Source organism: Ylistrum balloti, unplaced genomic scaffold (genome assembly GCF_031769215.1).
Source record: "Ylistrum balloti isolate Yb309-2 unplaced genomic scaffold, AGI_CSIRO_Ybal_v1 Utg369604, whole genome shotgun sequence".
Classification (NCBI taxonomy): domain Eukaryota; kingdom Metazoa; phylum Mollusca; class Bivalvia; order Pectinida; family Pectinidae; genus Ylistrum; species Ylistrum balloti.
In genome coordinates, this window is record NW_026781883.1 from 55,582 (window position 1) to 82,879 (window position 27,298).

Consider the following 27,298-nt stretch of genomic DNA (forward strand, 5'->3'; position numbering starts at 1 on the left):
CTACTTTTCATCTTCGTACAAATTTTATTACAAACAAAACCTTAAAACCTTGACAATAAGACATGGTATATTTACCTTTATAGTAAGCATATGCAAGTTTGTTTCAGTAAAAAACGATCTTATTTTCAGGACAGGTGTATTTTTGAGGTTGGCCTTTTTTGGAGATTTTAGGAGATATATTTACCTTGTTGAAAACGCCGCGTCCAAAGTAATCGGCCACTACAGAAAATCCATCCTGGGATCTCTCCAGCTTAGTGTGATTAAGAATACAAATCAACAATTACCAAACAGATTTCAAAAAACAGTAAAAATAAACTCAGCAGGAGAAATTAATTTTATTAAGTTTTGTAATACTTAATCTCTAAAGAGCATTTCTAACTGAAGTAACATATTCTACCTCATCAGCATACTCATTCCTATACTCACTGGCCCCCAAACTTATTTTTCATGGAAATGGGACGATTGCCCTTAAACCATAGCCTATCAAAAGTTCATTCACATCACTGATCTACTAATACTGTAACTCTTTGCCCTCTATCCCGTCCACTACCCCCTATACTATACACCCCTACCCCCGATACTATACACCCCTACCCCCGATGCTATACACAACTACCCCCGATACTATACACCCCTACCCCCTATACTATACACCCCTACCCCGTATACTATACACCCCTATCCCCTCCACTACCCCCTATACTATACACCCCTACCCCCTATCCCCTCCACTACCCCCTCTACTATACACCCCTACCCCCTCCACCACCCTCTATACTATACACCCCTACCCCCGATACTATACACCTCTACCCCCTATACTATACACAACTACCCCCTATACAATACAACACTACCCCCTATACTATACACAACTACCCCCTATACTATACACCCTACCCCCTATCCCCTCCACTACCCCCTATACTATACATCCCTACCCCCTATACTATACACCCCTACCCCCTATCCCCTCCACTACCCCCTACACTATGCACCCCTCAATCATCTGTGAACTTTGTAATATTTTATTTCATGATACTTAACTGAAGTGAAGCAGCTTGAAACATGAAACATTTCACTTCCTGATGCTTAACTTAAGTGAAGCGTCTTGAAATATGACAAAGTAATATGATCTATGTACAAATGCCTAAAACAATTTTATCACAAAATAGCAACAACAATTATGTAACTGTTGTTTTCATTTCTTCCAAACATGCTGAATAACTTTGATATCAGACTTGCATAAAAGTTCAAAACAGCTGAAAAAAAAAGTCTAATACAGGACACCTGGTTAAAAGTTTTACTACAGTGCACAACAACACTTAAATGGTAGTCACAAATACAGTAACAACACAGGATAATCACAGACATTAAAACATCTAAAATAGTAGAGACAAATACAGTAACAACACAGGATATACACAGACATTAAACCATCTTAAATAGTAGAGACAAATACAGTAACAGCACAGGATATACACAGACGTTAAAACATCTTAAATGGTAGTCACAAATACAGTAACAGCACAGGATTAGGTCTTATATACACAGACGTTAAAACATCTTAAATAGTAGAGACAAATACAGTAACAACACAGGATATACACAGACGTTAAAACATCTTAAATGGTAGTCACAAATACAGTAACAGCACAGGATTAGGTCCTATATACACAGACGTTAAAACATCTTAAATAGTAGAGACAAATACAGTAACAACACAGGATATACACAGACGTTAAAACATCTTAAATAGTAGAGACAAATACAGTAACAACACAGGATATACACAGACGTTAAAACATCTTAAATGGTAGTCACAAATACAGTAACAACACAGGATTAGGTCCTATATACACAGACGTTAAAACATCTTAAATAGTAGAGACAATTACAGTAACAACACAGGATATACACAGACATTAAAACATCTTAAATAGTAGAGACAAATACAGTAACAACACAGGATATACACAGACGTTAAAACATCTTAAATGGTAGTCACAAATACAGTAACAACACAGGATATACACAGACGTTAAAACATCTTAAATAGTAGAGACAAATACAGTAACAACACAGGATATACACAGACGTTAAAACATCTTAAATGGTAGTCACAAATACAGTAACAACACAGGATTAGGTCCTATATACACAGACGTTAAAACATCTGAAATGGTAGTCACAAATACAGTAACAACACAGGATATACACAGACGTTAAAACATCTTAAATAGTAGAGACAAATACAGTAACAACACAGGATATACACAGACATTAAAACATCTTAAATGGTAGTGACAAATACAGTAACAACACAGGATATACACAGACGTTAAAACATCTTAAATGGTAGTCACAAATACAGTAACAACACAGGATTAGGTCCTATATACACAGACGTTAAAACATCTGGAATCTGTATCAATGGAAAAAAGAAGATGTAGAGTTGTGAATACTTACTGTTGATGGTAGGAATGAGGTTCACACAGGAAGTGTACAGAGGGTAGTTCTAGAGGATGGTTACATATGTTACACTTAGACGCCTGGAATATTTTTGCTCTGAAAAATACAAGTTCAAATAGTAATTATAGAATTAATTCAAATTTGTTTTCTATCCAAAAACAACCATTGCCAATTTGGTCAGAAATTACATTTTAACAAGATAGTCAATTGTATAATATTCCTAAAATGAACAACCTTGATACATAAACACAGACCAGGGTACACTATGGAGTCATCCTACTACAGACCACACTCAGCCTTGATACATAAACACAGACCAGGATACACTATGGAGTCATCCTACTACAGACCACACTCAGCCTTGATACATAAACACAGACCAGGGTACACTATGGAGTCATCCTACTACAGACCACACTCAGCCTTGATACATAAACACAGACCAGGATACACTATCCTACTACAGACCACACTCAGCCTTGATACATAAACACAGACCATGATACACTATGGAGTCATCCTACTACAGACCACACTCAGCCTTGATATATAAACACAGACCAGGGTACACAAGGCAGTCATCCTACTACAGACCACACACAACCTTCATACATAAACACAGACCAGGATACACTATGGAGTCATCCTACTACAGACCACACTCAGCCTTGATATATAAACACAGACCAGGGTACACAAGGCAGTCATCCTACTACAGACCACACACAACCTTCATACATAAACACAGACCAGGATACACTATGGAGTCATCCTACTACAGACCACACTCAACCTGGATTCATAAACACAAACTAGGCTCCAACTCACGTAGTTTTCATCTCCTCAATCTGAGCTCGTTTTTTCTCTGTGTCCTCACGGTACTGTTTAATAAGTCGTTCGTCTTCGGCGATTTGGTCATTCTCCAGCTGAAGTCGTCTGATGATATAATCCTTCGGAAAACATAATTATTCATTACTTCATCTCCAATATTCAACATTTTTCAGTATTTGAATAAAATGTTTTATACAAAAAAATTGTTTCAATCATTTTTTCCTTTTCTATGTCACATGACATACTTATAACAATGTCAATTGTAACCTTCCTCAGACAAATAACTTATGCCTATTCTAGTATCAAAAGTACTGGATGGTAACCAAGACAGTGCACATACACTTCATGAGCTTTTTTATCTACTGAAGTTGACCGAAAAGTCACAAACAACCAGATGTGATTTTTAAAAAAAATCTATTTAACATATATGTAATGTATTTACCAACCTGAAGAAAAAATCTTAAAAAAAAAAAAAAATACCTAAAAATTTGTAACCAGTAGCGTAAATGTGTTTGCTACAAGTATAATTTTACTGAATGTATCAATAGATATTATAGAAAATTCTCGGCAAGAAAAAAAAAAGTGAATTCTTTTCGGTGTGCAATATTTACAGAAAAAAATATATTTCAAATCAACGGTATTACAGCAGAGAAAAAAGACTCGAGCAGGAGACTTCTATCCTAAACATTATTAAAGTTGGTAGATTTTATTCTGTCCCTAATCTACATAGATTATTCCAAGCTGGTTACCTTGACAACTGACAAGGTCGCTGTAGAGTTATGAGCCAGACTTTGTATTACCAGCAAGGGAGGTAATAAGTTCTTCTTGTCAATATCTGGTTACCAGTTAAGGCTTATGATTACTAAACCCATGTAAAATCTCCCTTATTATACATTTGTTTTTTTTCCAGTTACAATATAAAATTTGTTCATTCTGTTACAGTTTTGAATTTAATACTGAATAATGTTTTGTGTATATAAATATAAGTGTAAGGTATCTTATGGTAGGAAATACCAAGGGATCAACATTTTATACACTGAAGAATTGAACTGCTTTTAGTGTCAATCATTGCTTACCTTCAGCATTTTCAACTTTCTTGTAACAGCAGTAATAATTTATTACAATGCCTCTTCTTGGCTTCAAACCTCAGATTTACATTTCTGACAAGCAATTGATCCAATGAAAAGTTCTTCAGGGTTATCTTCATCTTGTAGTAAGGGGTGGCAACCTCAATTTGTTAATATGCTGCTTGCAATTCATCTGAAGTTGATAAGGTTACATTCTCTTTAGGACAAGCCAAGCAGTACAGTACAAGTACAGTAACACAAGACACTATATAAACATCCAATTGTTACAATGTTTGAAAGGATACGAGACAAGACCTCCATCAGCTGTGATTTACAGTTGTCTTCTTTCCTGGCAAAGTATGACAAGGCCTGTACCCAAAGGTTGGAGTCTTGTCCCCTGGGGAGAATTTCAAACATCACACAATGTAAACATTTGTCAAACATTCAAAGAATGTCTTAACAATTTAGCTCTGTCAGAATTCAATGAATCAGTAACAGCTCCACTATAAACTGTGTATTTAGAGAAAAATTCATAATCTAACATATTATATTATATACCAGGGCTCTCGATCTGCCAGATTTGGGGCTGATATTCGGCCCCATTCCCAATGCAAAATAGTATCTTTTTTTCCCAATTTAGACCCCAAGTTTTCCCAATTCTAAGGAAAACACCATTATTTTTCCCAATTCTAAGGGCCCCGGGCCCCAGTCCCAAAATGGGGTGTGAGAGCCCTGTATACATAATATAACTGACAATTAAAATTCTTGAATTCAACACCCAATAAAATACATGTGTATAATATTCGTTTTCATAGAAAATTATCAACAAAATATCTAATTCTCCAGCTATGTAGAAATGTTTCTGATCAGACATTTTTTTACACAGATACAATGTTGTATGAAGTACAGGAATATTACAAAACAAAGTGATTAAATTGCAGTAACAGTAGTAAAGTTGTGTACTTATTAAAACTTAATAGATCTACAATTATATTATTATACTTACCCAAACTTTTTACAAGTATCAATTACATGGACAAAATCATCATGTTCCATGTGGTACTGAAGAATTTGCTGATATCTGTAAATATATATTATCAGTTAAATAAAACTTATTATAATATAACCAAGTGCAAGTTTAAATCATTTAAAAACACAGATTTTTTGTTTGTTTGTTATTTTTTCACACTGAATCCATTGACTTTTTAAATGTAATTTCAGTTTTAAAAATACCCTTGTATGTTTTGTTTGCTTAAGGAAGTTATATTAACAAGCCAAAAAACCACACTGGTGGTAATAAGGGAGGTTAAAAACTAATCAGCTGCAGGAAAATGTCCTACATCTGTAACATGCCAGTAAATTTTCAATACAATATAACCCCCTAGATGCTATGAATAATTTTTTTTTTTTTCATTTTTCCAGTATTCCAACATTGCAGGAAAATGAATCGAGGACATTTAACAGAAATATTTAGATCCAAATCATTCAAATATAAGCAAAGAAAACTACAAAACCAAATCTACTGAATTCACTATTGATGTTGGCATAAAATAAACTTTACTTACAAATGAGCCTTTTCATACAGGTAGAGTATTCCAGCTTTGAAATTGTTCATCTGACATAGAACAAGGGCCTGGTCAAGGTCATATCGTGCCTAAAGGTCAAGGGTCAAGGTCAAGAATTAGACAAACAAAACAGATGTCACTATGGTAAGGAATATATATAATGTTATGAGGTCGTTGCTATGAAAATGGCTGGAAAGAATGAATAGTTATCTATCTATCCCGTGAAACTTTATCGTACAGGTAACTCTATATTTTAGTTTTGTTTTTGTGTTTATCTTCAGTATACTTGATGATATTTACTATTTTCATACTTAATATTTAAGGTGTATGTCAAGATCGGATCTACGTTAATTGGATTGTTTCCTTTTTTATTTCAAGACAAAAAAAAGACTTGATAAGATTTCACTGACATTGACTCCAAAATAATAATATTGAACTTTAGGATTCAAATATGAACTTTGGATTATGTTTAGTTAAAATTTGTCAAAACAGCTGAACTCTCACTCAATGAAATTATGATAATAATTTGAAATATAAAGTGTAAAAAGTTTTCTTACATCCGGATTCTTTAGTAGCTCCTCAGTTCTTCTCACCTTCTCTGTTTTTACCTGTAAAATAAACGAATTTCAACTATAATACTCCTTTGATTTCCACAACATGTGTGAACAGGAGACTGAATCAAAATCTGCATTCAGTCAGGATTTACAGTGCTGGTCTACACAATACAATCCTACATAAGTACAGCTGATATCCTGGTTTTCTAAATAAATTTTTTTGAAGTTTTAGACATATTTTACCCTTATGACCAAGAAAAAGTTCAAGGTCATTAATGTGAGGAAAGTTTAAGCATCCTATCACAAGTGCTTGCAAGTATAATAGCTCATTCCTGAATTTGACAATTCTTGAAGATTTCATTGAATTTTAGTGACAATAGAGTTTTAGATTGATAAAGAAATATAGCATGATTTCATAAATCAGGGGATGGAATTTTACACAACAGAAGCCAAATTCACACTGTACAAAGTTGGATGACTATGGTAATATCAAAAGTACTCGATCTGTCAAAATGTAGCATACAAAGTTTAGTTAATATCGTGAAAAAAAATCTTTCCCCTCATACATAAGTTACATTAACGAGTACACATCTTGTATACAATTACTGAATGGTATCAACAACCTGTGGTCAATAACATTGGCTCTTCAATCATCTGACTGTGTCCATCTTGTGATTATACTTACAGATATATTTCTGTACATCTATGTTTATATATTTTATAAATTTATTTGTGTTTTATCCTCCAATAAGCCCATGCCCGATAATTAGCCCAACTATTTCTTACACATCCATATCCTTCAAAGACATGACGATAACAAAAAATTAGTGTATATTCTATTCCTTAGTATAACACTGTCGACCGACTTCTTTTAGCAACTTCTTTTCATGATATCCATATCAACACAAGGTTGGTTCACTTCCATTAAAACGATCTTTACCATCTTACACGAAGTAACATGGTTTTGTGTCTATGTCTTAGTTCACAGCAATTGACTTTATGAATTAGATTTGATAGAGATATTTGTAACAGAGGTCATTTTTCATCTCAATGCCTCTGCTAGGAATTGAACCTGGGACTCCTGGCTTAATAGTCTGACGCTCAACCAATCGAGCTAAAGAGAAGTTCTCTCTAGCAACGTAGTATATTGCGGCTAGTATTTTACCAGGGTTACATATTTGTGACAGTAATTTACGAGCGAAGAAACTTTGTTAACATGTGTGTCTTTACTTACAGAAATGTCTCTCTCGTGTACATATTCGTGAAGATACAGCTCCAGTAAGGTGTTGTACAGTAGACTCGGGGAGTTTGGCTGTACCTGGAAGTCAAAGAAACAGTATTCACATTAAGAATTACAGCCTAGGCTTTAAATCTTACCTTAACAGTTCTACAATAATGAATTATATCTGATGTTATACAATAAACAGATATTTTTTTTATTATTTTTTCTGAAAATATACAGGGAAATGTTTTAATTAGAAGCTTACTGAAGATAATGAGATAAAATAAATTTGATATTGTCAGATACTGAACCAGAAACATGATATTGTTACTTTATAAGGCGATAAACATAATTCCAGAATAAAGACATAATTATATTACCCTACCTCATGTGGGTAGACAGTCTTACCTTGATGTGGTCTAGGACCTCAAAACCCTACCTCATGTGGGTAGATAGTCTTACCTTGATCATGTGCTCTAAAACCCTACCTTGTGTGGGTAGACAATCTTACCTTGATCATGTGCTCTAAAACCCTACCTTGTGTGGGTAGACAATCTTACCTTGATCATGTGCTCTAAAACCCTACCTCGTGTGGGTAGATAATCTTACCTTGATCATGTGCTCTAAAACTCTACCTCGTGTGGTTAGATAATCTTACCCTGATCATGTGCTCTAAAACTCTACCTTGTGTGGGTAGACAATCTTACCTTGATCATGTGCTCTAAAACCCTACCTTGTGTGGGTAGACAATCTTACCTTGATCATGTGCTCTAAAACCCTACATTGTGTGGGTTGATAATCTTACCTTGATCATGTGCTCTAAAACTCTACCTCATGTGGTTAAGATAATCTTACCCTGATCATGTGCTCTAAAACCCTACCTCGTGTGGGTAGATAATCTTACCTTGATCATGTGCTCTAAAACCCTAACTTGTGTGGGTAGACAATCTTACCTTGATCATGTGCTCTAAAACCCTAACTTGTGTGGGTAGACAATCTTACCTTGATCAAGTGGTCTAAAACCCTACATCGTGTGGGTTGATAACCTTACCTTGATCATGTGCTCTAAAACTCTACCTCATGTGGTTAAGATAATCTTACCCTGATCATGTGCTCTAAAACCCTAACTTGTGTGGGTAGACAATCTTACCTTGATCAAGTGGTCTAAAACCCTACATCGTGTGGGTTGATAATCTTACCTTGATCATGTGCTCTAAAACTCTACCTCATGTGGTTAAGATAATCTTACCCTGATCATGTGCTCTAAAACCCTACCTCGTGTGGGTAGATAATCTTACCTTGATCATGTGCTCTAAAACCCTACCTTGTGTGGTTAGATAATCTTACCCTGATCATGTGCTCTAAAACCCTACCTTGTGTGGGTAGACAATCTTACCTTGATCATGTGCTCTAAAACCCTACCTTGTGTGGGTAGATAATCTTACCTTGATCAAGTGGTCTAAAACCCTACATCGTGTGGGTTGATAATCTTACCTTGATCATGTGCTCCAGGAACTCTGTAAGTTTTGGCGAGTTATTAACAAAGATGTGGATAAATTCTTCAGCACTCGCTTTCTGTATCCTAGCTACTCCACCTACAATCAATAAAACTCATAGACTACATCTTTATACCATACTGAACAAAAAGGAAGACCAGATGAAATTTACTTTGAATCAAAATTAGTGGGTGGAGTTATTACTGGAAAATGAAAAACATTTGTTATCATTATACTGATCAGATGTGATTTAGTTTACTAGGCATCTCTTACAAAATTTGTCTCATTTTCATTTTGTCCTCCCCCATCCTCCAATGTAAAATTCACCCTGCTAATCATGGACAAATGGGCTAAAATTACAAGAGGGATGAAATTTCCTAGTAACAGTATATATTGAAAATCATGTTTTTCCAAGATTTTGAACTGTTAGGTATTAAAAATTTAGCACTAAACATTATCAAAATGAAAAATGAATTTATTGTATGTAGAAACTTACCTTCCATGTTCATCTGATCCACCAATGGTTCTGTGGAAATCAAAACATTTCATAATTATACATCATACAGTAATAGCATCCCCAGTAGGTAAAATGTACACTAATGGTCCTCTTGTAGATAATGTGTGGTATAAAGAATCAGACAAGGTCACTAAGCTTCACTCAGGTATTGTATCAGCATATGTCTGTGTAATGTATAAACATTAATACTATGCAAACAACTTACATATAAAAGAGATCATTGTTCCTTTCAATTCCTTTGCAATATCTAAACCACGAATCTCTGGCAAACTAGTATTACACTTAACCAATGCCTTCGCAATGATTTAAACCAAGGATCTCTGGCTAGTCTTACACTTAACTGATCAAGCTAAAGAGGCAATCACTCAAGCTGAGAAGTACTTTGAGGTCAGTTTATGTGTGTGCTTTACAGATTGACTATATACTGACAAAATTTAATTGTATTGAAATTATTATGAAACTAAGATTCATAAGATAGAATCTATTCTGAATGTGTACCATTTGTAGTTTTCTTTACATATTTACTCACCATCTGTCTGTAGTCTGTTTATAGACAGTGAAGCTTTATCTACATTTAGAAGAATCTCTACACAGATCTACTTACTATCTGTCTGTAGTCTGTTTATAGACAGTGAAGCTTTATCTACATTTAGAAGGATCTCTACACAGATCTACTTACTATCTGCAGGCCTATAGTCTGTACACAGTCGTTTCAGTAGCTCGGTTGTCTGGCGCGGAACTTCTGACATCAGTACTTTGCCATATTTTTTCAGATTTTCCTCAGCCTGTAACAGATTCCAGATTAATATCATACTGCACTTAACTGGGGTTGTCTATTCTTATCAGTGACCCACCAGAACAATTTCATCTAGGACAAATCTGAACATTTACCATCTAAGACATTTCATTTTTTCTATCTATCTTTATAAGTGCTTAATTTTCTGGTCTTTTGATTATCTATTATACTAACAAAGTTGTGGCAAGTTACTTTGTATCAAAATAATATTTCCTAACAAATATCTCATCATGACAATTTCCTTTTTTTCCCCTTGTTTGTGATCAAGCTTCAAGACAAATACTGTAAAATACTACATGTTTGTTTGGATCAAGTTTTGTTTTCTTTGATTCTGTTTTGCTAATTAGCACCTGATCTCATAAAACACCTGGTACAAAACACAAAATATTCCAGCCAATTGTTATCTCACTATTTATCATTATATATGTATAAATAACCACAAAATTAACAGAAATAAAACCCAAGGTTAGAAAACGGATGATTTTCATTTTTCATGTCAGAATATTTCTGAGAAATGGAATTTGGCAAACAGGAAAAGCCCATGAAGCTCTCTCTATTATGATTATACTGTATGTTTAAGTGATCAGTAAAGAACCTACTAATGAGACCTTAGAAATATCTCTACTCAACTTTCAATGAAATCGAAATAAAACAGAATGATAAATGGACTGCACAGAATGTACCTCATCAAACTCCAGTTTGCCGATGTACTCGAGCGCCTTTTGGTAATTCTTACTGTCCTCTAACTGTACACGTAGGTACCAGGGGTGTTTAGCATGTTTCTCCGCCAGGATGAGAGCATGGGTGTAATAGCTCGCCTGTCTACACACACGAATGGCTGTCTCAACATCAAAATCTACTTCCCGATCCTTTGTCTAAATACAATATATATACATATAAATATATTTCAAATTCAACAAAATTTTATTGAAAAAAGTGCAAAAAGACAGAGCATCAGACAGTAAGTGTGTGTATTTACAGCATCTATACGTAAATAGTCTATTATCTAAAGATAGATTAATCAAGTACAGTGTTAAAACCAGAGAAAATATTCATTGTTGAATAAAATTATTTATTCTACAGAAAAAACTACTTCTGAATACTCCAACAGAGCAAATAAAAATTTCCAATTTAAAATCTTCAGATGTCTTCCCTCCATTAATACATAAGAAAATTACTGATATGAACATCTATCAAAAAACTAACTTCACTTTTAATTTCAATTCTTTTGATGATAATCCAGAATACCTAAGTCTGAGCCAATAACACCAGAAATTTAAGTAACAGTAAACTTATTTAAGTGTTTTCCACACAGAAAGTGTGGCACTTATTGTTGTATCTATATATCATTATAAATATATAACAATATGACAATGCACTAAGATTTGACTGTGTTAAATTAAGTCTACTTACAGCCATGGATTTCGTATGACGTACATTAGACTTAATTTTAATACATGAATATTATCTCAGAATCGCACTAAATAATGAATCTATCTGAAAGGTAACTCTCCAATCAATACTATCAAAAAAATTGAAAACAAAAATGAAGACAAATTATAACATATATCAGTACCATATCTTTTGGAGTTGCTCACCATAATGAACTCGTCGAGTTTACTAACGTCCTTGAGTTTAGTGTAACAGTTGAGTAGAAGTGTGGTGTGTTCCTCTGTGGCCCGCTGAGCTTTATGTAATGCTTGTAGATATTTGGTCAGGTTATGTATCCTCTGGGCATCAAGGAACTGTGATAAAATACAAATCAAAATCACTTAATTTTGTGAAATTTCTTAATTTTGATTTAAAAGACTCATCATGGGGGTGAATTTTTTTCATAATTAGGTATTAATATTTTCTACAATCCTCCTGATTGTGATTACTATGTATTACCACAAACAGACCCCTCCTTCATAAAAAAAACCACTCAAACAGACCCCTCCTTCATAAAAAAACCACTCAAACAGACCCCTCCTTCATAAAACAAAATACTGAAACAGACCCCTCCTTCATAAAAAAAAACACTCAAACAGACCCCTCCTTCATGAAAAACCACTCAAACAGACCCCTCCTTCATAAAACAAAATACTGAAACAGACCCCTCCTTCATAAAAAACCACTCACAACTTTTAGTCTTTTTTTTTTTGCATATTGGAAGTGGCTTATCTATGATAAAATACAATAAGAAGAAGGTCAAGATTATCTTTCTAAGAACACAATAAGTAGCTATCTAAAATGGTCCAGTTACTATTGAGAAGAAGGCGTGTTTACTTTTCTGATGACGTATGAAGCCTCCAGCTTGCCAATCGTTTTGATATATTGATCAATTGCTCCGTCATGGTCACCCTTGCTATAGAGGTGGTCTCCGTACTGTGTGAAGATGTCGATCAGACCATCATCATCATATTGTTGACTTTGAGCAAGGCTGAATATAAAACAGATACTAATTAACAAACATTAAAAATGGGTCAATTAAATGTGAAGGTGTATCAAATTATTCTTAATTTAAGGCATTACCTTTTCAACACATATATCACTGATTTCGCGTTGCTAAAATACTCACGTGATTCTATCAGATACTGCATGTAGGCTCCCGAATTCCATCTAGACTAAGTGAGCATTACATGAAAACCTTAAATACCAGGTACAAATACAGTAAAACCAAGAAAATACTAATAAACATGCCCATTATAAGGTTGTAGACAAACTTATCAATATCTGTCAAACATAAATGTCATCATTCCTGTGTAAATCTGACATTTAACCCTTCATCCTTGACCAATGACTCCCTTAAATATGATAAATATGATCCCAACAGACATCATGTGATGGACAGGTAACATATGCTCCAATAAAAGGGATGAGGATTAAAAGAGTATAACATAATGAACATTGTTATGAAACAGTACACAAAAGGTTGTAGTTTCTATGTTTCCTAATATATTATATTAGTTTTATGAGCCAATACCACTTCAAACCCCATCCCTCATTCAACCTCCGTCCTTTCTCCTATGAAGGGGAGATAACCTTATATACATCCTATCATCCCTCATCAAACCTCAGTCCTTTCTACTATGAAGAGGAGACAACCTTATATACATCCTATCGTCCCTCATTCAACCTCAGTCCTTTCTCCTATGAAGGGAAGACAGCCTGATATACACCCTATCATCCCCCATCCAACCTCAGTCCTTTCTCCCCTGAAGGGGAGACAACCTGATATACATCCTATCGTCCCCCATCCAACCTCAGTCCTTTCTCCTATGAAGGGAAGACAGCCTGATATACACCCTATCATCCCCCATCCAACCTCAGTCCTTTCTCCTATGAAGGGGAGACAACCTGATATACACCCTATCATCCCCCATCCAACCTCAGTCCTTTCTCCTATGAAGGGGAGACAACCTGATATACACCATATCATCCCCCATCCAACCTCAGTCCTTTCTCCTATGAAGGGGAGATAACCTGATATACATCCTATTGTCCCTCATCCAACCTCAGTCCTTTCTCCTATGAAGGGAAGACAGCCTGATATACACCCTATCATCCCCCATCCAACCTCAGTCCTTTCTCCTATGAAGGGGAGACAACCTGATATACATCCTATCGTCCCCCATCCAACCTCATTCCTTTCTCCTATGAAGGGGAGATAACCTTATATACATCCTATCATCCCTCATTCAACCTCAGTCCTTTCTCCTATGAAGGGAAGACAGCCTGATATACACCCTATCATCCCTCATCCAACCTCAGTCCTTTCTCCTATGAAGGGAAGACAGCCTGATTTACACCCTATCATCCCCCATCCAACCTCAGTCCTTTCTCCCCTGAAGGGGAGACAACCTGATATACATCCTATCGTCCCCCATCCAACCTCAGTTCTTTCTCCCATGAAGGGAAGACAGCCTGATATACACCCTTTTGTCATACCAGACTCACCTGATGGCTAATTGATAATTGTTTTTCTTGAATAACATTTCTAGTTTGGTCTGAGTATCCTTCTCCTGAAGTTGATAAAGCTGTGAACATCAAGAAAATCCTATATTAGTTTAATAGGCATACTGAAAGGACATGGGAAATTAAGGGTTTATTTTCCCCAAATAAAATAACAAAGACAATGACCTAATCTGCAACTTCAGAATATCTGAATCACTATTTAATAGCCAAGTCATGGTATAACAATGATCACGGTTATAAATTTACCTGTGAAACATAATGTATTCAACAGATCTGATCAGACAAAATTTCTAGCACTCGGCAGTAGATGGACTGTCAGTTTCATGAATTTGGCAAAATTTACCTTTCTATCTCCGCCCAATAGATAGACACTGCCCCACTCACACATGACTCCAATCACATCAGGATAGGGTGCTGAATAAGCAATAAATTTATTCTGGATATCGTACACAGTCACAATGTTCATCTCCAAGCTCTGTCCTCCCCTGAAATATCATTGGAAACAAATTCTAACATATCTTTCATACTGATAGATTAGCGATGTATTGCAAAAGAAAGTTTTTTGTGTATAAAGGTATGACATATTATAATATACAGACAGGATTTCTTAAGACAGATAACCACACTGGTTCTATCTATATCAGGGTTTTTTCGCTGGTTTTGGATAGGGCATTTTCGCCTCATTTTGGGAATAAACTTGTTAGGAAATTTTAGGAGTACATTGAAAATCTTGAAATTTGGCTTAAATATGAAAAAAAAACTTAAATTGATAATTGGGCCTATTATCAGACCCAAAACACTTCATCAAAACCCCTGTAAATATTCAATTTAGAAGAATCTTCAGAATTACTGTAAAATTATGTATTTTTGAGGGGCTCTATCTTTGTGACCTCTAGTGACCTTATTTCCAGACTGACCTATTTAAGATACTGCCACTACAATACTTACAGTACCGCAGTACGAAGAAGAGCTTTGTTTTCCTTTCCAACCACTATAAGATACCCTCTGAACCACTGTAGGTGAAGCTTTTCCCCTTCAAACGCCAAACAGGGACCTCGTCCATCTGGCTGGTAAAAATAAACTGCCTGCAAAACAGACAGCAGTGGTATCATGATTTATGTTTTAATCTGTCTTGGTAACATTGCCATTGTTTGCTGTCACAGATTTTGGCAGTATAAAGAGGGCGGTAATAGTATGAAGATTTACATTTACATCCTGTGTACCGACGTAACTACACAGTACTTATGTCCTGTGTACCGACGTAACTACACAGTACTTACGTCCTGTGTACCCATGTAACTACACAATACTTACGTCCTGTGTACCCATGTAACTACACAGTACTTACGTCCTGTGTACCCATGTAACTACACAGTACTTATGTCCTGTGTGTAACTACACAGTACTTACGTCCTGTGTACCCATGTAACTACACAGTACTTACGTCCCGTGTACCCATGTAACTACACAGTACTTACGTCCTGTGTGTAACTACACAGTACTTACGTCCTGTGTACCCATGTAACTACACAGTACTTACGTCCTGTGTACCCATGTAACTACACAGTACTTACGTCCTGTGTACCCATGTAACTACACAGTACTTACGTCCTGTGTACCGACCCATGTAACTACACAGTACTTACGTCCCGTGTACCCATGTAACTACACAGTACTTACGTCCCGTGTACCCATGTAACTACACAGTACTTACGTCCCGTGTACCCATGTAACTACACAGTACTTACGTCCTGTCTACCCATGTAAACAGTACTTACACACTACACAGTACGTCCTGTGTACCCATGTAACTACACAGTACGTAACTACACAGTACGTCCTGTGTACCCATGTAACTACACAGTACTTACGTCCTGTGTACCCATGTAACTACACAGTACTTACGTCCTGTGTACCGACGTAACTACACAGTACTTACGTCCTGTGTACCCATGTAACTACACAGTACTTACGTCCTGTGTACCGACGTAACTACACAGTACTTACGTCCTGTGTACCCATGTAACTACACAGTACTTACGTCCTGTGTACCCATGTAACTACACAATACTTACGTCCTGTGTACCCATGTAACTACACAGTACTTACGTCCTGTGTACCCATGTAACTACACAATACTTACGTCCTGTGTACCCATGTAACTACACAGTACTTACGTCCTGTCTACCCATGTAACTACACAGTACTTACGTCCTGTGTACCCATGTAACTACACAATACTTACGTCCTGTGTACCCATGTAACTACACAATACTTACATACTGTGTACGCATGTAACTACACAATACTTACATACTGTGTACGCATGTAACTACACAATACTTACATCCTGTGTACCCATGTAACTACACAATACTTACGTCCTGTCTACCCATAACTAGCTGGTGGTCTTGAGTGTGGTCACTCATCACTGTACAATGAAGCGATGCACCAAAGTGTTCAACCGTGCTCTGTAACCACAAATCAGTTAAGGATTCATTTTTTTGTGATATTACAACATAATTCTATTTATCATTTATCTAATGAATCAGTCATGTGTTCAAACAGGAAATTACTGTGAAAGTTTATCCCATTTTCTAAATATATTTCATCCTCAAAAATAGTATGAAATAGATCCCCTCGAGGATACTTTACAACACTCATAAAAGCTAGCTGTCAACCATGCTCAGAATCAATACTAGATCCTGTGCTGTTTGATTAGTCTGTCCATACAACACTTACCTTCTAATTTTGTTTCTATATAAGGTAAACCTTCAGTCAGTCCAAACAGAATTGAAGTGTTTAACCCACTCAAATTACATAAAATTATACTTGTGAACATAAATCAGAGAGTGAACTATAAAGGTCAACATTTCCCAAAAAAATAGTCATAATAATATGATTAACTTTTGACACAGTTACATGTTTACCAACTGATAAGAAATGACACCTTTCATTTTGGCCTTCATCATACTGGATATCATGACAAAGGAATCATGTAGGACAAAAACATGTCCGCTTGTGTATTGATAGAAACTAACACTGACATATTAGCATGCAGAGTGTGGAAAAAGACATACGGCTACAGATTAATTTCGATCTAAAATATCTCATTGGTGTTTACAAAGCAGAACTGTGAGTTCTACAATGATTCACTTGATGTAATGAATACTAGTCATAGTTTTGATGCGATTATCTAATCACATGAGTATCAGTGAAACTGATGAATGCTCCCCAAAAACGACTTTAATATATTAGACACAAAATTTAAGCAAAGGGCAATAACTCTGTAATTAGAGTGTTGCAGGCCTTGAATTTGGTATACTGTATATTCTCTTAGTATGACCAATGTAACACACTAAGTTTCAATAACTCCTAAATTATGCAAAACAGAGTTAGGTTTCTTCTACGGTGTACTTCTCCTTGTTGCGATCTATCTACCTATGAAGTTTTATGTTTATACCTCTTACAGTTTTTGTGCTATGCTACGGACAAAATTATGGTGGACACACAAATGGACAGATGGAAAGTCCAAGTGGTGATTATATACTCTCCCATCAGGGAGCATAAAAATGTGTGGTAAAACATTCTTGCTCTTGGACAATATACCTGACAGCATTCCATGCTCTGTGAACCTATCACTTATAATAGAAAATTGGGCCCCAAGTTGTGTTAGCTAGCTAGTGAGAGCACAACATGACAGCAAGATATGAAAGAAATCACATAAAATCAATGCTAATTAAGTGACATGCATGTGTCTAGTTTGGCTGTATCAATTGCCTATGACAGTCATCTACATCCGACTGCCAACAGCATTTACCATCAGTGTTAATACTGACCACATCGAGCAATTATTGTGAGGCCAATATCCCTAACAATAGTCAGGCATACATACAACCTCACCATGTGTTCAAAGAATTTAAATTGTAACGGAAACAAGACTAGAAAGGATTCAAACTATCGCTAGACAAAAAATTATTGTTTTTAATTGAAAAAGTCACATGTTCAAACCAATCACCTATTCCAAATGACCAGAAAGTTACTTACCTTTTGATCCTGTTTGCCGGAGATTGTTATAGAAACAACCTGAGATTCTGTTACTACAAATAAGAATATAGTTTTAGATCCAGATGTCTTGAATGCCAATCCAGTAACAGGTTTTGGATTTTCATATACAATTCTTGTTTTGGTGTGTCTGTCAAAAACAGAAAAATCAAAATATTTTTTTATTATAAGAATTCACAAAGAATAAGGTATATTTGGTTCAGAAAAATGTGTCACCAAGGTCAGGGCTGGATTACACACTGACTATACAGATATGTCAATAACACTGGAGTATTGTTGTCTGAGATATACGGGTATATAATTATACAAGTAAATTGCTGTGAAATAATTGTATCTCAGCTGGAGTGATCCTACACAAGATTAAGATCCAAATACCTGTTGGGTACTTGATGAAGGGTTTATTCCCCGGAGACTGGACTAGTTGGTGATGCCACAAAGAGTGTAACTTAAGATTTTGTCAAAACTTGAATCACAATTACACTTGATCCCCTATTACTCTAAGTAATTTCAAATATTCAAGTACCCAGGTAGTATGTCAAATTCAACAATATCATAAAAAAAAATCTTTGTTAGCTTAAATTTAAATATAAAATTTATTTATTTTACAACAACTGCGAAACAAGTTATTTCAACTTATACTTATCACTCTTGTTGGCCCGGATGTAAGCACGCGAGGGGTCTTATTGTGGGAGGAAACTGGAGTAACTGGGGAAAACCCACGTGGTGAGACAGGTGACCCATTACCTTTTTATGTTTGTTTCGGGAATAAAATCCTGGACAGCTAGGTAAAAGGTACTATTACCATTGCGCCACTTGACCAATTAGCTTAACTTTGTAGTCAGATAGATGACCTCTATCTTAGACGATACATCATCACATATGATTCACAAATGTCATTTGTCTGATGAAGGTACAATGTAGTCATCGCAACGCCACACATACATTTCTAACAGGTAGTGATATAATAACATCTAGTATGTGCATGAGAAAGTACAAATTTGTCTTCAAAATAATTGTAGAACTGTATGGTTCTGTATGTTCTGGTTGTGATACAGTCAGCTGAAGAAAATAGCTAATTGAATTACTATGAAATGTGATCCCAGATAATATGTTTTTGAGGAAATATTACATTTTTTAAAAATAACATATCTATAAAATAAGTGTCAATCTCTGTTCCCTGGAATCCTGAAAGTCTACAGTATTTTCATTGTGTAGTTCAACATAGTTACAAATGATTAAAACTAATAATTCTAGAAAGAACCTCACTATTTTGAAATGATGAAAGTTGATGCTTCTAGTCCAGAAAAATCAAAATTTCTGCGGCAGGTCCAGTTCATGTTACACAAAGAAAAAACAAACAATAGAAACAAAGACTAAAACATTTAACAAATACCTGTCTTTAGTGACATCCCCCTTGAAAAGCACCACACTTCCATTCTCAAATCCTACAGCCATCCAGGCCAGGTTCTCATGGACAGTTAGACATGTGACCTGTAAGGGTATACTATCATTGTAACAGACTGTGTATCTGGTAAATACATTGTAACATTATTAAACTCAAGAGTGCACATAGAATAAAACATATGCATCTTATAATAATAAAAAAATCCATTCTTACGATATATACACAATGATTTGTAACTTAATTTAGGAAACTGGACAGAGTTTTTTGATGATGTAACCAGAGTAGTAGACCAGTAATAGTCATTTGAATACATCCTTTAGATATCTGAATTAACTACTTTTACTAACTACACTCACATCCTCTAGAAATAAAAATATGAAATACTTACTGGGGTAGGTTTATTTCCAGGAATAGCTCTTGTTATTCTTGTACACACAGGGGCACCTTTCTCAATCTGAAAATTTTCAAGACAACAACATAGTAAATTAATCAGAAATGTTTAAACAAAACACAAAGAATTCAAAATATGATTTTAAGTTTCACTATCCTTGCCTTGATTCTCATCTATTTTTAAATTCTTTAAAATAACCAAATCCAATAAATCATAAAAATCATGAAAAATAAACAAAAAAAAAAACAAAAACAAAACAAAACAAAAAAAAAAAAAATCAGCTTGTTAACTTGTATCATTGCTTATTAAAGGCATGAAGAAATTATCTGAAAATCTATTGCAGGGGTGATCAGCAAATTCGGTTACAGCTGCATTTATACTCTGAAAAAATGACAGAAATGAAAATGACTAAGTTGTAAATTGACCAAAATTACCCAAGAATACAAAGGCTGTTACTTCAACTAAATTTGTTTTAGTTAATTCGAATTTCATAAATTTGTGTAATGTTATTGACAATTTGATATCAGTTTGACATTTGACCTGAATGGGAATATCTAAGGGACAAATCCAGTGTATTTATGGTATTTAGGGATCTTCACTGGTGACATAAGCGCTTTTCAAATTCCAGAGCATTCCATGAAGGTTCAATAAAAAATCTTTTAGTAATTAAACAAACCTTGTCCAAGTTCCAGACCTTGATAAGAGGATTGACACCTTGCTCATCTTCCTGAAAAATAAACATCAGAGAGTTAAAGGTATTGTCAACTCTTTCCCTCACTTTGGTTTTAGCTAATGATAATATTTATCCAGATTACCAGTTGGTTACATTGACATATCAAGACCCAGCAGAGATACTGCCAATAGCATCAAGCTTGAGTTGCCACATGTGTCAGGGTTTTCCATAAGAGCCGGTCGCTGGCCAATTTGACCGGCTACTTTGATCATTTGGCCGCCTACACCAATCCAGTTCCGTAATAATGTCCCGTACATGACTACACATACACGGCAGGCCAGCCTCCTACTTTCACTACACAGCCTACTACTAACAAAATTACGGAAAACCCTGTGTGTACTTAACTGTTAATGACATAAAAAAAATAATAATGTGTGATGTAAGTATCTGCATTACTTAGCAGCTTGCCAAAAAACACTACAATTGGGCCAAGAATCAAGCAAAATTTGTCTTTAGGAAATGTTTAAACTCTGGTAGATTAAACAGACATAATATACTTACCCCGACTGATACCAACAGATTGTGTTGTCGAAGCTGAAAAAGGTGAGACACTCTGATCTCATAGGCCTTAAACACACTAAGTTTAAGTTGCCTGCTGACCAGGTACAGAAACCCTTCATGGTCACCAATAATTAACTGACCATGTCCACTCACACAAGCAGATACATTCACATCCTGTAAAAAACATAAAACATTTTACAATTTCAGACCTAAAAAACATCTCTTCAATGTGAGTATTGTATGTCTGTTAATGAACCACATACCCGGTAAACTTCATACATTCATCCCAAGTGAGCTGTTCAGAAGAATTACAAAAACTTGTGATTTCATCTTGTTATAAATAAGACTACCTCCAGACTTTTGACCATAGTACAGCTAAGACAATTACCACGGAAAAGCAACAATTCCCTTCAAGTCATACAGTTAGTGTCACGTTTCTCACAAATGTAATTTCATGATTTCTTGGCAAATCAAAAGCAGGCATTGTGATTAGGAATTATTTTGAAACAAAGACAACTTTAGGCCTATATTTACAATAACATATTTATGTGCTTTAAACACTAATGTTTGTATTTTTACCCTCTCCCTATGTATGTAACCCTGGTAAAATACTACTCGGCTAGAGAGAACTTCTCTTTAGCTCGACTGGTTGAGCGTCAGACTAGTAAGCCAGGGTCACGGGTTCGATTCCTAGCGGATGCATTGAAATAAATAATGACTTCTGTTACATATATACATGCAATGTTTAAACATAGGAGTAAGTAATCTGTAATCACAACATTATCATATTTTCTCTGTTTGTGTCTAGAGTTGGTTTCTATAAACTCTGGGATTAAAAACAGATAGTCTGTCATGAAGGAACGATGAAATGATGATAATACAATCAAGTGTTTCTCTTTCTCTAAGCTTAGGTTGGAATCTGTTGTTTCAAGTTTACTACCTACATTAAGTATCTTACTGCGGTAAGGTACTCTTTTAACATGCCAGCATTTGAAATATGTGATCTTTCCCTCTTTCAGATACATCATATCACCAGATTATGGAATTACCCCCTCCCCCTAGATATTAAAGTAAGTGCATAACGAGTGTTAACTTTTTTTAAACTCAGGTGCAAAAAATGATAAGAACGGAAATAACTGTAATCATGGTAGGTGATGAAGCTAGGCGTTTCTACACAAGCTCTATGTCTCGTTGCCTGGCAGGGTCTCATAACATGAATCTATTGCTCTGAATACACTTTGTACACAAAATGGAAAACAAAACAATAACATGTTATTTTGGGGATTTTTACTCATGCTGTTTCAACAGCATTTTCAATACATGCTGATGTCCTGATGGTACTGTTGACTCATTTAAGTCATAATATAAGCAATAAAGTTAAAACAGTTATTGTTGAATCAATTAAATTGCCATGGAAATCAATCTCACCTTCAGTTTATCAAACACCTGGCCAGTATCAGGATCTTTAACAGTCTCCTTGTCAAAGAAATTGAATCTTCTCCACTGAAAATAAAAAATGTTGGTTAAATAAAGAATTTGTAAATATATTGATACACATACCGGTAATAAGAGAAGGAGTTTGGGTTCTAGCGCAACCTCTAATCAACAAAGATTAACCTTAACCAGGTTAGCCACTGACCATTTAATGACCGTTACTGATTTCAGTGATAGATTTGTAATTTATCAAATGCAGGATACTTGAAATAAAATCACATAAAGTTATTTAAATATTTACAACAATGATGGGAGTCATATTTTGGACATGGCATATTAGGCCACAATGCAACATGTTTTACACAAAAAGTGAATAATTCAGTTATCTTCCTTTGTATAAAAACAAATGTATTACTCAAAAGCAGTAACACTATTAAATAGTATCTGACAGTTAGTCAAATGCAGGATTTAGTCCCTAGTGTGATGTTCAACACCTCAAGTATCCGACAGTCAGTCAAATGCAGGACATATATCTGAGTGTGGTGTTCAACCACTGTAAAAATCCAGTCAATTATCATACAATAAATGTTTCGCACATCTAAAACAAGTGACAGTTGAATGAACGATATCTTGACATTTCGGGCCCCGACATCTCCTGTCTAACTTCATTTTGATCTCTGATTATTAGCACTAATTAAAATCAACTCGAACATCGGCGTGGCTATTAACAGAGAGACAATGTCGATATCAAAAAACGATTTAAACACCTATAATCATAATGTTTATATTTTGCTACCGCCTACCTGCAGTAGAGCCATTCCGGTCTAGTGGCCTTTACCTTCCATTGGTTTATATAAAATACAAAACGAGAAGAAGGATGAGACCGCGAACGAAAAACCACTTTTTACGGAACGAACGCAATCAGTCATGTTTATAAAGTATCTAAAATTAAGCTTGGATTTGTTATTCGCGTATTTAATGGTATTAAACAGTTATATCGGTTTGTATGCTATTCACAATAGTTTAATATTACGTGCTGTGATTATTTCGTTGTAGATATAATTGCAATATGTCCTTAAGTGTTATACCTAGATAGCTATACAGATCTATACAGTAAGGCTACTAAACAACTCTTCACGTGTCTTGTATCTTTCATATCTGCATGTACTTAGGCCAACTGCTGGTCTATTCATCGTCCAGTAAAAACTTCATAGTTTGTTTGTTACTCTGTCTGTCGGCAGGGTTTTATAACCACATTAACATCCAGGGTCATTTGGCGGGTCTCCTTAAAGTACATTAATGTAGCTGGTTGCTACCTCAATGAACAACATAAGAGAGGTACGCCGCATGCGATCAAAACAATTAGGGTAAAGGGTCCTGTCTAAGGACATACATCATGTCAGCAATGACCGTCCCGTTTCTCAGTTTGGTGAGAAACACAAACAGCCACATGTTATAGTGTATAAAGGATCAATAGGAGAAGATCATGGCTTATATTCTATTCTGTATTGTGTCTTTTCACTTTCTAAATTGCACATATCCTCCTCCTAAACATTTTCATATCGCTAAAATATCAAAACATTTATAAAATATTTTTGTACCTGTAATGTGCTCTGCATTTTGCGTCGATCTAAACAACGAACACTTACTGGCAACCTTTGTGGGGTATCATGTTTTCAGCACTTTTTATGGGGGTGAAAGGAAGGGAAGTAATTCTAGTATATCAAAACGAAGTGGAACGAAACAGACACAGGATTCATTCTTTATCATCAACAGGCAATATATTTTGAGTCTGACAATATGAATAAATTTTAACCCAAGAGTCCTCTGGTAGTGAATCTACCTGTGTATCTGTACCGAGTTTCACCTGCCTCATACCTGAGACGTTAAATAAGTCAAACTATTTGAGGCAGGATTTCCTGTAGTAACTGATGACAACAACATTGATAAACAAACGGGAGGCCTGTCGCAATCCATTTAGGTCAAACAGCGGATCTTCGTGTGAGTGGTACCCTATGTGAGTCCTTACGTACATTATACTCAATCTGTCCGGAAACTCTGCTGAGCAGATCTCGTTAGTTCAACAGCATAAGAAAGGACCTATTACAGATCCCAAGGGTACATATTACAGATTTATTTCATAACCAATTGTCCCATCCAGACAGGACCTAATACAGATCCCTAGGGTACATATTACAGACTTATTCCATCCAGACAGGACCTCATACAGATCCCTAGGGTACACCCGAGCTCATTGGAGTTTAACATGATCGTTCATCTTCGTACAGATCCTGACATCGATAACAATATGAAATTTAAAACAGTCTTTGATTAAATGTTAATATGAACACTGGTGCCCAATTGCATTTTTTTATCGTATATATTTACTAATTTCAATACATTTGACAACAATAGGGTTAATATGCTGTCGTAAGAAATTATAGAAATCGTAACTAAAAATATTCTTACTTCTTCGGTCATTGCTGAATTTGTTAACGTGGCTTCGATATATCTGCTATATATATTCAATAAAGGCCATTATTTACTTCAGTGTCTCCGGTAGAATTCGAACCCGGGACACCTGGCTTACTGGAGCGAAGTTTTCTCTAGCCTATAGCGACTGGTATTTCATCCGGGTCACGTATATCTTGCCTTGTTAAGTAGAATACATTTTTTGAGCACTACATCTCGGCTGGCAGAACTCTCAGAAAATAATGTCGTAATTATAGATAATTGTTATCATTACACATTCCCGTAACAACCACTAATAGTCGTTTGTTGTATAAATGTCATATTCAAATGGAATCATTTATTTAAACAATCTGTCCCTTCAAGAAAAACCTATCGTTATAGTAGGATGAAAAATCGATAATAACTAAGTTGTTCATATAATTACAGTATGATTACAAATTCCATTGATTTTTCGAGTGTCTGCAAAGATTACCAGACTACGACCGTTTGTTAATCCTAAGGGTTTCACTGTTCTTATATATCGATTTGGCGTTCCTACCATAACGTTCTGAATTCCCGTCACCATGTACTTTTCAACTGATGTGGGAAAAAAAAGAACGAAAAGAATTGTGGAGATTTTATTTTGTAACGCATTTCCAATCACAGTTTTTAATGTGCAGTATGATTGGGACGAACCTATGTAAATATTCGTCTGTACGCTTTATATTTACTTTATCGATCCTGATTCAAATCCTTTATAAAGAAATTGACAAGTGTGTGAACTTTGACCTCGCTGATATTTAAATACGTAAAGCTTCCTTAACAACGAGTCATAGCCTTAAAGGGATCTATGATATTTTATCGTTGGGCGATTTAAAGTCACGGCTTGTGCGTGAATGGAGATACACATAACTGGTATTGTACACGTATTACCAACCTGTGTATCGGGACACAAGTAAAATGGCCTCCTCTTGTTTATGTTGAACTAGATACAGAGATATACCAGAATCTGGAGATATGTAGGGTCATTCTACATGGAACACGTCCAGGTAAGAGAGATTTTCAAGAGACAAATATCGTCAAGTGTTTTTTGTAAAGTCATTCTTATTGAAGAATAGAATTTTAAGGTTTACTGAGGTGTCGTGACATGACAATTTATTCCAAAGTCTACATTGCTGGTCCTGAGTTGATCATTAAACTGATAAAGGCATTCGATTTAAGTATTTCCAGTTTGAAAACATATACGACAAAAAAAAAACATATTACTCACATATATCGATGTGTGTTCGATATCTTGAACTTAAAGTATATGACGAGGTGTTGACGACTCAACATCTTTAATGCTCTAACACATTAGATGAATATCACCAAAGTCAAATACTTGTAGCATTATTTATATCGAACTCGAGTTTTAAATGTATAAGCAAAACTTTATATTCGTTCGGTGGGGACCATAATCTATTTAATGTTAACATCAAAGTACACATGTACCAGTATACAGGTAGATAAACCTGGATGTATACCCTATCTCGAACCACATACCTGTTGAAGTAGGATGACCCTTCATTGATGTTGGTTACAGAATATGTTATGTCGAAATTTGTTCTCGAACTACATATATAACGACATTGAATGATCCTCGTGCGATGTTGTCTGACAATGAACATTTTAACGTAGTAGGATCTCGTGAAATTTTATTTCGAACTACTTGTACACATCTGCCGATTAGTTATCACTCGAAAATTACTCTTTCTTGAATAACATGTATATCGACATAAGATGACCTTCATGTAACATTATCTGAAACTACATACAAAGTCGAAGTGGAATGGTACTTGCAT

The 27,298-nt window shown here is 35.4% G+C and overlaps 1 protein-coding gene across 1 annotated transcript; it reads right to left on the minus strand.

Annotated features, from left to right (window-relative positions):
• Positions 1 to 2,465: 2,465 nt before the first annotated feature.
• On the minus strand, positions 2,466 to 23,845 carry LOC132546180 (vacuolar protein sorting-associated protein 11 homolog). The gene is made up of 25 exons (XM_060209892.1): positions 23,810 to 23,845; positions 23,001 to 23,075; positions 21,573 to 21,746; positions 21,015 to 21,065; positions 20,336 to 20,401; positions 19,936 to 20,033; positions 18,525 to 18,672; positions 16,859 to 16,948; positions 15,426 to 15,562; positions 14,821 to 14,962; positions 14,460 to 14,539; positions 12,789 to 12,942; positions 12,119 to 12,265; positions 11,204 to 11,395; positions 10,404 to 10,509; positions 9,704 to 9,733; positions 9,206 to 9,306; positions 7,724 to 7,807; positions 6,493 to 6,543; positions 5,936 to 6,024; positions 5,377 to 5,451; positions 4,676 to 4,767; positions 4,053 to 4,138; positions 3,301 to 3,422; positions 2,466 to 2,568 (listed from the first exon to the last, which is right to left on the minus strand). Exons 1-25 carry the CDS (start codon positions 23,822 to 23,824, stop codon positions 2,466 to 2,468), a joined length of 2,508 nt encoding a protein of 835 aa, XP_060065875.1. The 5' UTR covers positions 23,825 to 23,845.
• Positions 23,846 to 27,298: the final 3,453 nt, after the last annotated feature.